The sequence below is a fragment of the Sprattus sprattus genome (genome assembly GCF_963457725.1).
Source record: "Sprattus sprattus genome assembly, chromosome: 2".
Lineage (NCBI taxonomy): Eukaryota > Metazoa > Chordata > Actinopteri > Clupeiformes > Clupeidae > Sprattus > Sprattus sprattus.
In genome coordinates, this window is record NC_137921.1 from 8,024,454 (window position 1) to 8,036,953 (window position 12,500).

At 45.0% G+C, this 12,500-nt stretch overlaps 1 protein-coding gene across 1 annotated transcript in view; it reads left to right on the forward strand.

Moving 5' to 3' along the window:
- The window catches only part of prkcz (protein kinase C, zeta), a gene marked incomplete at both ends in the record, with an annotated part of 168,797 nt that overhangs the window by 116,623 nt on the left and 39,674 nt on the right, over positions 1 to 12,500 (forward strand). Inside the window, 2 exons of the mRNA XM_080833639.1 lie at positions 2,946 to 3,043; positions 10,629 to 10,715. Of these exons, the coding sequence (XP_080689765.1) occupies positions 2,946 to 3,043; positions 10,629 to 10,715 (185 nt within the window). The remainder of the gene's footprint in view (positions 1 to 2,945; positions 3,044 to 10,628; positions 10,716 to 12,500) is intronic.

Sequence of the window (12,500 nt, forward strand, 5' to 3'; positions counted from 1 at the left end):
TAGAACAGGGGGTATTGGGGGATCCAGGAGAGGGATTGAGAGGCCTTGTTTTAACAAAAATGATATTAATAATGTTAACATTATTATTAGTATTAGACCGGCCTTAAAACCTTTTTATTCATAAAGGCATTTCCTACTTTTTAAAAAATGTATATATTTTCTTAAACTGTCCTTTTGTCCTTTGGCACTCTGAGATTCTGCCTAGAATGAAGAGTGCTTAACAAATAAAATTAATTATTTATTATTATTTAGTATTATTATAGTGTAATAATAATACAAATAAAAATAGTAATAATGATTAAAAAAACATTCATTGACCTCTGCAGTTGTATTTCCCAGCCTTTGAATCAGTAAAGGTGTGTTTGGGTGAAACATGTACACACTTGAACAATGGTTTCCCCAGAACAATGGCTTCTGAGAATCCCAGCTGTGATGACTTAGCCTAATCACCAGGGCTTATGATGGTGACCCCGTGAGGTGGAAACGGCTCGCTCGTGGACTTAGACTCCACACACACATACACACACACATGCACACACATGCACACACACACACACACACACAAACACACACACACACACACACACACACACACCAGAGTGACCCAGTCAGGTGGAAACAGCTCGTTTGTGGACTTAGACTCCCCACACACACACACACACACACACACACACACACACACACACACACACACACACACACACACACAAACACACACACACACACACACACACACACACCAGAGTGACCCAGTCAGGTGGAAACAGCTCGTTCGTGGACTTAGACTCCCCACACACACACACACACACACACACACACACACACACACACACACACACACACACACACAACACACACACACACACACACACACACACACACACACACACACACACACACACACACACACACACACCAGAGTGACCCAGTCAGGTGGAAACAGCTCGTTCGTGGACTTAGACTTCTCATTAAGCCATTTTCATGAAGCGCGGCAGAGAAATAGGAATAGAAACCGTGGAACCAAGTTTCAGGACCTGCAGTTTTGGCCCGCAGAGGAAGAGGCGGCTGATGGTTAACATTTACTAGACATCTGAAATTACCCCCGCAAACATCTGGAACATCTGGCACGCGCGCCGCTGTGACAACTGCAAAGAGTAAAGGATGCACTCGTCTCAGTTCACTGCGGATATCACAGTTTTATCAAATGGCAATCATGCCTCTTGAAGAAGACTGTCATTTATTAATCCTGAACCAAAACAATATGAATACGTTGATTAATTAAACTAATTATTATATGGCAACGACAGTACAAGCATTCTGATTGGCTAATGGATAGTCATGCCAGCCGCGTATTGACGTCCTTGCCGGTCTGCGGTCTGATAAGTATTCTTATTGCCCTCCACTGACGTCATCTTAAAAAATTAACGATACCATGTACCAAGTACTAAACATTACATCCTTAAAAATAAGCGATATATCAACAGCCATGAGCATGTCATTATAAGTAGTGATAGAATCAGGACTCCTATTATGAAATTATCTGAGAACAGGAAAATAGTTGAATGTCGTGGTACCATGACAGTTGATGACAGTTGAAGAATAAAGACTCAAGAATTCGTGAACATTTTGATATCGGGTAATACTTTATAGGACTTAGTACAGGTCAGTACAATTCAGAAGCAGCGAAAATGTGTTATTGAAAGTGACGAGACTTGACTACTATAGTTTGAAAACCTTGTGATTAACTGTAAATTAAAGCCATTTAAGCTGAGCCCTGTTGTCCGTTTTCTATTGATCATTGTAACTTGAAGTTAGAAAGTCATTGTTTGCTAGGCAACACCTGAAACACACTGTGTCGTGAGAAGACTTGAGAGCTGAACAAAACAACATGTTTTCTATTTACAATTACCATTTATTCTCAAAATGAAAAGAGCTAAAAATGCCATATAATAAACAACTTACTAACCTCGACCGTTCGGTCATGCAGGGACGTATCAGACTTCGGCTTTGCCGTATCAACCTCGCTATCGCTTGGTAGATACGTTACAGCTTCAGTCTGATATGTCCCTGCATGACCTCACTCTCGGTTAGTAAGTAGTTAACAATGAACTTTGTAAAATGATAAAAAATATATGATAAAATATATATATTTTTTAGAGAGTTAATATTTTTAATAGGGCAAACTCTATTGCTTTGTGTACCTGTTGCTGGTGAAAATGACATAACCTGTTCTGAAAGACAGAAAAAAACACACACACACACACACACCTGTTTGGCCTGTGAGCAGCACTCAGACCTGAGGCTTGACAGACTTCCTCTGATCAGAAATCAACTGGCATCAGCAGGTGTTAGAGCTTTCTTCTAGTGTGTTAGCTTTCCCAGGGTGAGAATGCAAGATCATTTTCGTGTGTGTGTGTGTGTGTGTGTGTGTGTGTGTTTGGGTGTGTGTGTGTGTGTGTGTGTGTGTCTGTGTGTGTGTGTGTCTGTGTGTGGTGCATGCGTGTTTTTGTGTACATGTAGAACCTCTTTTTGTGTATGTATGTGTGTGCGTCCTGGTGCCCTCTTGATTTGTGCAAGGTGTCTGGTATGGTAACTTTACCAAAAGTTCACTTCTTCATGCACACGTGTGTGTGTGTGTGTGTGTGTGTGTGTGTGTGTGTGTGTGTGTGTTTGTGTGTGTGTGTGTGTGTGTGTGTGTGTGTGTGTGTGTGTGTGTGTGTGTGTGTGTGTGTGTGTGTGTGTGTGTGTGTGTGTGTGTGTGTGTGTGTGTGTGTGTGTGTGTGTGTGTGTGTGTGTGCCTGGTCTTGTACCTGCTTTACTGATGGGCATGACAGTCTGCATTCCTCATCTAATCTTCTCCTTTTCAATTCCCCCCTCCCTTTCTCTCCCGCTCCCTCTCTCTCCCTCTCTCTCCCTCTCGCTCCCTCTCTCTTTCCTCTGTGAAGGACATAGACTGGGTTCAGACAGAGAAGCACGTGTTTAAGCAGGCCTCCACTAACCCCTTCCTGGTGGGGCTCCACTCTTGTTTTCAGACCGAGAGCCGGTAAGACGCCACTATATGCTCCGCTCCACACACACACACACACACACACACACACATACCACACACACACACACACACACACACACACACACACACACACACACACACACACACACACACACACACACACACACACACACACACACACACACACACACACACACACACACACACACACACACACACACACACACACACACACACACACAATAAAGTTGAGTTCTTTTTTGTGTGTAGATGTCTATTATTGTGTGTCTGGTATTTTAAAATATTGCTCAGTCCACCACCGACTCCACCAGACACACAGAGACTCACACAAACACACACAAACACACACACACACACACACACACACACACACACACACACACACACACACCGACACACACACACACACACACACACACTGTAAAGATGGGCCGAATGCAAATCAGAACAATACCAATGAATGCACGGCCAAACTGTAACAACCTTATATGGACCAAACACAATTTAAGCTGAAGTTAAACAGAGCCCATCCACACACACACACACGCGCACACACACACACACACACACACACACACACACACACATATACACACATACACACTCACACACCATAAACATGGCCAAGATGCAAGACAAACATGGCCCAAATTTAGTAAAAACACTCTTCACACACACCTGTACCCTAGCCCAAACATTAGTCAGACATGCTTAAATTTGCTCTCCATTCACATGTGGTCTTGAGCAGAAGATGGTCTTGTACGTCTGGTTTTCAGTGACTAGGTGTGTGGAATAGTCATATGTAGCCGTGTGCAGATGTAGACTTGTGCGTCTCGTTCGTCTTGTTCTCGGTGAAAAGCTGTGTGGACTCTGCCCTGTGTGTGTGTGTGTGTGTGTGTGTGTGTGTGTGTGTGTGTGTGTGTGTGTGTGTGTGTGTGTGTCTCTGAAAGGTTTCAGAGAGTATTCAAGCTCAATCCCATGCCAAGCACCACCCTGAAATTTGACAACCTTGAAGTGCGGGTTTGTGTGGATGAATGCCTGCTCTGGCTGTGTGTGTGAATACATGGATGCATGTTTGTGTCTGTGTTGATGCACGTGTGTGTACGTACGTGTGTGTGTGTGTGTGTGTGTGTGCGAGTGTGTATGTGTGTGTGTGTGTGTGTGTGTGTGTGTGTGTGTGTGTGTGTGTGTGCGAGTGTGTGTGTGTGTGTGTCTCTGAAAGGTTTCAGAGAGTATTCAAGCTCAATCCCATGCCAAGCACCACCCTGAAATTTGACAACCTTGAAGTGCGGGTTTGTGTGGATGAATGCCTGCTCTGGCTGTGTGTGTGAATACATGGATGCATGTTTGTGTCTGTGTTGATGCACGTGTGTGTACATACGTGTGTGTGTGTGTGTGTGTGTGCGAGTGTGTGTGTGTGTGTGTGTGTGTGTGTGTGTGTGTGTGTGTGTGTGTGTGTGTGTGTGTGTGTGTGTGTGCGAATGCCCAATGTACCCTCTGTCAGCAGCATTGTTAGGCAGCTCATGACAGATTTATCTTTTCTTCTCGGAAAACCTCTTCTGTAAACACATCTCATATCACACAGTTTCATCTCAAAACACACACACAGACACACACACACACACACACACACACACACACTTCTGAGATTTATTCCTACAGGCATCCTCTAAAGTGTGGTTTAAATGCTATCATTACTGAAGCGTACAATGATGACTACAAGGCAGGCTTCCTAAGAATCTGTCCCTTGTCTCTCTCGCTCTCTCTCTCCCTCTCTTTATCTCTCTCTCTCTCACACACTCACACTGTCTCACACACACACACACACACACACACACACACACACACACACACACACACACACACACACACACACACACACACACACACACACACACACACACACACACACACACACACACACACACACAGAGACCTGTGTCTGGGTTAAACCAGGTGTGCATCTTCTACACATAGGGCTTCAGGTTACCCACAGGTCAGGACAGAGTCCCATAGTTTGTGTGATATGAGTGTGTAAGTGTTTGTGTGTGTGTGTGTGTGTGTGTGTGTGTGTGTGTGTGTGTGTGTGTGTGTGTGTGTGTTTGTTTGTGTGTATCTATCTGCGTGTCTGCTTCAGTGTAGGTGTATGTGTCTTTGGGCTTACTCTTTCTCTATGTGTGCGTGATTCTTCTCTCTCTGTTTCTCTCTCTCTCTGTTTGTGTGTGTGTGTGTGTGTGTGTGTGTGTGTGTATACTGCATACAAACTATCAGGAAAAAGAAACTGTGGCTCACATACTCAATGGATGTAATTTCTACAAAGGACAGTATGTGGCCAGGCACGACCGTTTGGTAGATCTGGTTGCAAAAGACTTACAAAGCCTAAGACATGATGGCAGGTTTTACCTTCATAGCACTGTGAAATTGAACTGGTTTCATCATAATATACTTGACAATGAGTACTTTAAAAACATTCCAAACACCCCAGATATTGTAATTGTAAATGAATCTGTGAACTCTGTATTTATTATTGAAGTAGGCTGCTGTTTTGATTTGTATATGGAGACTTGCTATTATTCCAAGCTACTGAAATATCAATCATTAATGGAACTCATTCGCCAGCTGGGATATGACTGTAGATTAATAATTCTTGTCTTTGGAAGTTTAGGCCATGTACATAAGAATGTTGTCAGAGGGCTGCAGATGGGGGGGCTGCATAAAAAGGGGGCAAAAAAACTAGCAAAATTCTGCTCTGTTTCAGCTATCATTGGTAGCAAGCAAATATGGAGTCGAAGATGTTTTGTTTATCCTTGACTCTTGAGTGTTACAGTATTAAGAGAACTGATAAAAGTTTGTAAGCCTATCAGACCTGTCACCCTGTCAAAGACTCTTCCCAAAGTATTTGGATCCTGTAACTTGTCGCTTGTCTTGTGGATCCAAATAAAAGCAATCAAATGTGTGTGTGCGTGTGTGTGTGAATGTGAGTGTGTGTATGTGTATGTGTGGGTTTGTGTGTGTGTGTGTGTGTGTGTGAGTATGTGTATGTGTGTGTTTGTGTGTGTGTGTGTGTGTGTGTGTGTGTGTGTGTGTGTGTGTGTGTGTGTGTGTGTGTGTGTGTGTGTGTGTCGGTGTGTGTATGTGTGTGTATGTGAGGGTGTGTGTGTGTGTGTGTGTGTATGTATGTGTGTGAATATGTGTGTGTGTGTGTAGGTGTGTAGGTGTGTGTGTGTGTGTGTGTGTGTCGGTGTGTGTATGTGTGTGTATGTGAGGGTGTGTGTGTGTGTGTGTGTATGTATGTGTGTGAATATGTGTGTGTGTGTGTAGGTGTGTGTGTGTGTGTAGGTGTGTGTTTGGTCTCTGATGCATAGCTGACAGGTCCCAGCTCGTTCCTGTCATGGGGCCTATTAATGAAGTATGCTTTCCATTCACAACTACTGGCTCCAGTGAACTCTCTCTCTCTCTCTGGTGCTCTCTCTCTCTCTCTCTCTCTCTCTCTCTGGTGCTCTCTCTCTCTCTCTCTCTCTCTCTCTCTCTGACTCTCTCTCTCTCTCCCTCTCTCCCCTTTCTCTCTATCTGTGTGTGTGTTTGCGTGTGCGTTTGTGTGTGTGTGTGTGGGCCTGGGCCGTGTTTAAGTGTTCTTTGTGCATGTAATTTTGAGTGACTGCATCTACACTTTATGAATGTGTGTGTGTGTAATTACTCTGTGTGAGTTTGTGTGTGTGTGTGTGTGTGTGTGTGTAATTGGGTGTGTGTAAATGCTTTCCTTTGTGCAAATGAATGGGAGAATTCTCTGTTTTGTACTTACACGCCTGTGTGTTTGTGAATGTACATGTATGTATGTGCCTGTAAGTGTGTGCAGGTGTGAGTTTGTCTCAGGGGTCTGCTGTAGGTGCATGCGTGTGTGTGTGTGTGTGTGTGTGTGTGTGTGTGTGTGTGTGTGTGTGTGTGAGTTTGTCTCAGGCATCTGCTGTAAGTGCATATGTCTGTTTTGTTTCCTTCCTTTGGTGCACTTGGGGCTTGACTATGTATTGTTGTTTGTGTCTGTGACATTTATGTCTGAGTGCTTTTTTGTGTGTAGATGTCTATTATTGTGTGTCTGGTATTTTAAAATATGGCTCAGTCCACCACTGACTCCACCAGACACACAGAGACTCACACAAACACACACACACACACACACACACACACACACACACACACACACACACACACACACACACACTTACATACACAGACACACACACACACACACACACACACACACACACACACACACACACACACACACACACAAACACACACACACACACACAAACACACACACACACACACACACACACACACACACACACACACACACACACACACACACATACACACACACATACACACACACACACACACACACTTACACACACACACACACACACACACACACGCGCGCGCGCGCGCGCATCACTCTCGCTGCTCTCTCACTGAGGTGGTGCCTGTCAGTGGCGCATCAATTTCTTCCTCCCCCTCCTGCTTGCTTATTAAAACTCCTGGCTAGTAGTGATGTGCGTGTGTGTGTGTGAGGCTCAGACCCCTGACCCAGTGTGTGTGTGTGTGTGTGTGTGTGTGTGTATGTCAATTGGCTAGTAGTGATCCTACTGCGTGTCCACTGGACCACAGTCCTACCAACCCATCCCCAAGCCATATCTCCCACCGTTGTGCCAGCCATCACACATGTAATGAATGCTTCACTGGGTTGGGGAACGTTTTACAGCACAGTTCAGACGGGTTGGGTAACACCACTTCTTAAAACAGCTCTCGCTCAACCCCTGCTCAACTGTCAGCCGGTCTCTGCACTTCCATTCTTATGCAAGACTATCGAAAGGGCGGTTTTCAAACAGGTTTCAGAATTCCTGTCACAGAATGACCTCCTTGATCCAGAACAGTCGGCTTTAAAGAGGTTTAGGAGCGGCCACTCCACCCAGACTCTGTTGTCTGTGACAGCAGCCCTAAGGGCAGCCGGAGCTAATGCTCAGTCCTTGGTTCTTATCTTTTCTGGATCTATCAGCGGCCTTTGACATGGTGAACCACCGCATCCTGCTATCCATACTCTCTGAAATGGGCATCTCAGACCAAGCGCGCTCTTGGTGTGTATCATGCCTCACTGGGCGTTCTGATAGTGTGTCATGGCAAAGACAAACGTCCATACCCCACCGCCTCTCCAAACACCCCTTTCCCAAGGCAAGGACAGAGATACATATCCCACCCCCTCTCCAAAGGGGTGCCCCAAGTAAAGGACAAACGTCCATATCCCATCGCCTCTCTAAAAGGGGTGCCCCAAGGCTCAATGCTGGGGCCCCTGCTTTTTGTACCAACCTCCTTGGGTCCGATTATCTGCCTACATGGCTTCTTATATCACTGCAATGCCGACGATATCCAACTATACCTGTCATTGCTGCCAGATGACCCCACGGTCTTGGCACAGATCTCGGCTTGTCTATCAGATCCACAAATCCACATGGATGGACGAACACCACCTTCAACTACACCATCTCTAAGACTGAAACTCTTGGTCAACTCTTGGTCAGCCAATAAATCTATCCATCACAATTTTCAAAGTTAAAACCGCCTCTCCATCTCTCACCCCAAGCAAGGTTGTGAGAAACCTGTGTGTCATGGTGGATGACCATCTATCCTTCTCTGACCTTGTTACACCTTACATTTAGTCATTTAACAGACACTTTTATCCAAAGCGGCTTACAAGATATACACATTTTACATTTACACTGATGGCACACTGCACATCAGGAGCAATGAGGGGCTCAGTGTCTTGCTCAAGGACCCTTCGACAGGGAATCGAACTAGCAACCTTATGATTACTAAACGACTTCTCTACCTCCTGTACCACTGTACACCTGTCTCCTGTGTGTGCCGCTTTGCAGTATGCACCGTAAGACAAATCAGGCCTCAGCTGACTCAGTATGCCGCCCAGCTTTAGGTCCAGGCCCTGGTTGTCTCCTGCCTTGGCTACTGCATGAGTGGGTCTCCCAGCATGCACATGGAAACCCTTACAGATGGCCCAGAATGCAACAGTGGTTTTCAATGGCTCTCTCAAGGGCATATCACTCCACTGCTCACTGCCCTCCACTGGCTACGCATGGCTGCCCGAGTCAAATCGGGTCACTAACGCTTGCCTACAGAGAGTCTTCTTGGTGTGTGTGTGTGTGGGTGTGTGTGTGTGTGTGTGTGTGTGTGTGTGTGTGTGTGTGTGTGTGTGTGTGTGTGTGTGTGTGTGTGTGTGTGTGTGTGTGTGTGTGTGTGTGTGTGTGTGTGTGTGTGTGTGTGTGTGTGTGTGTGTGTGTGTGTGTGTGTGTGTCACCCATCTACTTGAACTCAATCATACCGGCCTTGTGTTTCCTCTCGGCTTCTGGGTTCCTCCAGGGATCATCACCTGGCATGGCCATCCTTACACACATGGCTCTCTCTCAGTCTTGTGCACATATTGAGTAGATTAAGGAGAAATGTGTGTGTGTGAAAGATAGGAGGAGGTGTGAGAGAGAGGTTTTGATGTGTGTGTGTGTGTGTGTGTGTGTGTGTGTGTGTGTGCGTGTTGATGTGTGTGAAAGATAGAGGAGGTGTGAGAGAGAGGTTTTGATGTGTGTGTGTGTGTGTGCGTGTGGGTGTCTGTGTCTCTGTCTGTGTGTGTGAGTGTGTGTGTGTGTGTGTGTGCGGCTGCAGCTGCATGTCGTTGCTTGTGCTGACGGCTCCGTCTCCCCGCGGGACCTCGTCAACACTCCTCTCTCTTCCTCCCGCCGTTTTTCCACTGACACATCAAAGCGGGGGCCTGGGAAACATCTGCCCAATGTCTCACACACACACACACACACACACACACACACACACACACACACACACACACACACACACACTGTCAGCATCATGGGTAAACAGCTTCCTGAGCGAACACAACAGCTTGTGTAGTGGGCCTGATCATGAAGCTCTAAACAGTTCACAGTGGGCTCTGCAGGAGACATAATGCCACAATAACAACAATGCCCTTAAAAAGTGATTTTGTTTTGATTTTTAGTTCTTTTTTTAATGTTTTTTGTACATTTCATACACAGACCACACAAAGCCTCTGCAGACGCAGAAGATACCCTCAACCATTCTCTCTGTCATTTGTCAGGAGGGTCTAGAAGCATTTACAGTTTTCACATAAAAAAACATGTTTAGTATGTGCTTGAAGTGTGTTTGTTGTTAGTTGTTTGACGTTCTTTGTGGTTATTTTATAGGAGACTAGTTCTACCCAATAATGGAATAGCAGGATTTCATTTGTTATGGTTGGATTGTCAGTAGAAGTAATTGTTCAGTTAATGTGGCCACTTATGTTGTTTTTCAACTCATTTTGTGTTTGTGTGCACATATGTGCGTGTATGTGTATATGTGCTTGTGTGTGTGTGTGTGTGTGTGTGTGTGTGTGTGTGTGTGGCTCAGACCCCTGACCCTGTGTGTGTGTGTGGCTCAGACCCCTGAGCCAGTGTGTGTGTGTGTGTGTTATTGAGTACAATTTTGAAACTTACACACTGTTCTGTTGTTGATATTGCTGCAGGTTATTCTTGGTGATTGAGTATGTTAATGGCGGAGACCTCATGTTCCATATGCAGAGACAGAGGAAACTTCCAGAAGAACATGCAAGGTAAACACACACACACACACACACACACACACATTGCCATTTTTCACTGACACACACCTTTTTCTAGGTATCCTGAAAAAACACATCTCTATCTCTGACTCACTCACACACACACACACACACACACACACACACACACACACACACACACACACACACACACACACACACACACACACACACAGATTTGAGTACTTTATGAAAAGCCTTCAAGCCTGAGCTCATTTTTTTCATTCATTGAAAGCCTTTATTCCCTTCACTTTTGTGGCTTTCTTTTTTTTGGAGTTGGTGGGATGGAGCAGTGTTCAGGCCATTAACCTGTGTGTGTGTGTGTGGGGGAGAATGAGTGGTCTATGTGTGTGTGTGTGTGTGTGTGTGTGTGTGAAGAGGTTGAGGATGAGGAGGGTGAGTGTTTTTCGGTGGGATGACAAAGAGTAGGAACGCTGTGCTCACACTCTTCATGCTCCGTGTGTAATTGAAAAATAGACGACAGCTCAGCTTCTAGATGGGTCCCAGAATAACCTTATCCCTCCTCATGGGTGTTCCTGCCTTCCTCTCATTCTTTCTCTCATAATTTCTCCCTCTAAGTCTTCCTCTTTGTCTCCCCTTCAGTCTCTGGCTTTTCCCTGTCTATCTTTGTGTCCCTGTTTCATTGCAACTCTACATTAGAAGCCAGATATACATACATATTATTTGATAGTTTGCAGCGTACATTGATATGGCCACATTCTGTGGGGTGAATCGATTTAGGTAGCATTCATCTTTAACTGAGGTGACTCCAAAATCCCGTAGTGAATCTCTTTTGTTTACTAAAACATTAAGAGTTTCAAGTTTCAGTCCTGTTTGAGTTACTGTGCCATCTGTGCCGTCGTTGGCAGTGCGACAGAAATGCCAGGTTATTGACTGCACACTAATACACTAATCTCAATGTGTGCATCCCAGAAAGCTCCCCTGCTTAGTTCACTTGCCTTCTATATGTGATTCTCTCATACGTCCAGGAAGTGGCGCAGGCAGTAGTTTTCATTTGTTAGTGGTAGTAGTGTTCTTGTCCTTGGTTTACGAGGGTTTGGTTCTATTCCTTTTGATATCACCAATTTAGCAGTTCAGCCACTGGAGGGAAGCATTGAATGAATGCACCTTATTGGCAAGCACCAGAGCACTTTGTAAAACACTGTCCTTCAGGAATATCAGCGGCTCCAGTGTACCTGCTAGTCTTCACATGCTGTATCACGAATGTGCTGGGAGCCTGCTAGTGTTTATGCAGGTCTGGGGGATCGTGTGGATGATGAATTTGGTTCTTTCTAATTCTCATAAAAACATTACATAAAGGGATGAGTCTGTGACTTATGTAAGGGCTAACGGCCGCCAAGGTGAACGAGGCAGAGGCAAAGAACTCTGTTGTGAAATGGAGTGAAGGTTCCTCTGCCAAGTGTAATATTTTCGTATAACAAGACACCTCGGCAGCCATTATAAGACACTTATACCCCGGTTGCCACACATGTTTTTAGGCATGCATGTATAGCCCACAAAGGCAACATTTGGTTTTAACATTCAGTTTCAAAAAACAGTTACAGTTGATTCAATTGCTGCTGAGCCCGAATCCTCTAGCTTGATGGCTGTTTCTGATCCTAAGCTTGCTAGCTTGCTAGTTCCTTAGATAACATGAGGCAAAACGACAGAATGAAAGAGTTTATTTTGTTCATTCTTTAGCCTGCCTGACGACACAACCACAGTTCTATCCTGTAGCCCTTTAAGGATAGAGAATTAATATAAAATGGTGAATAA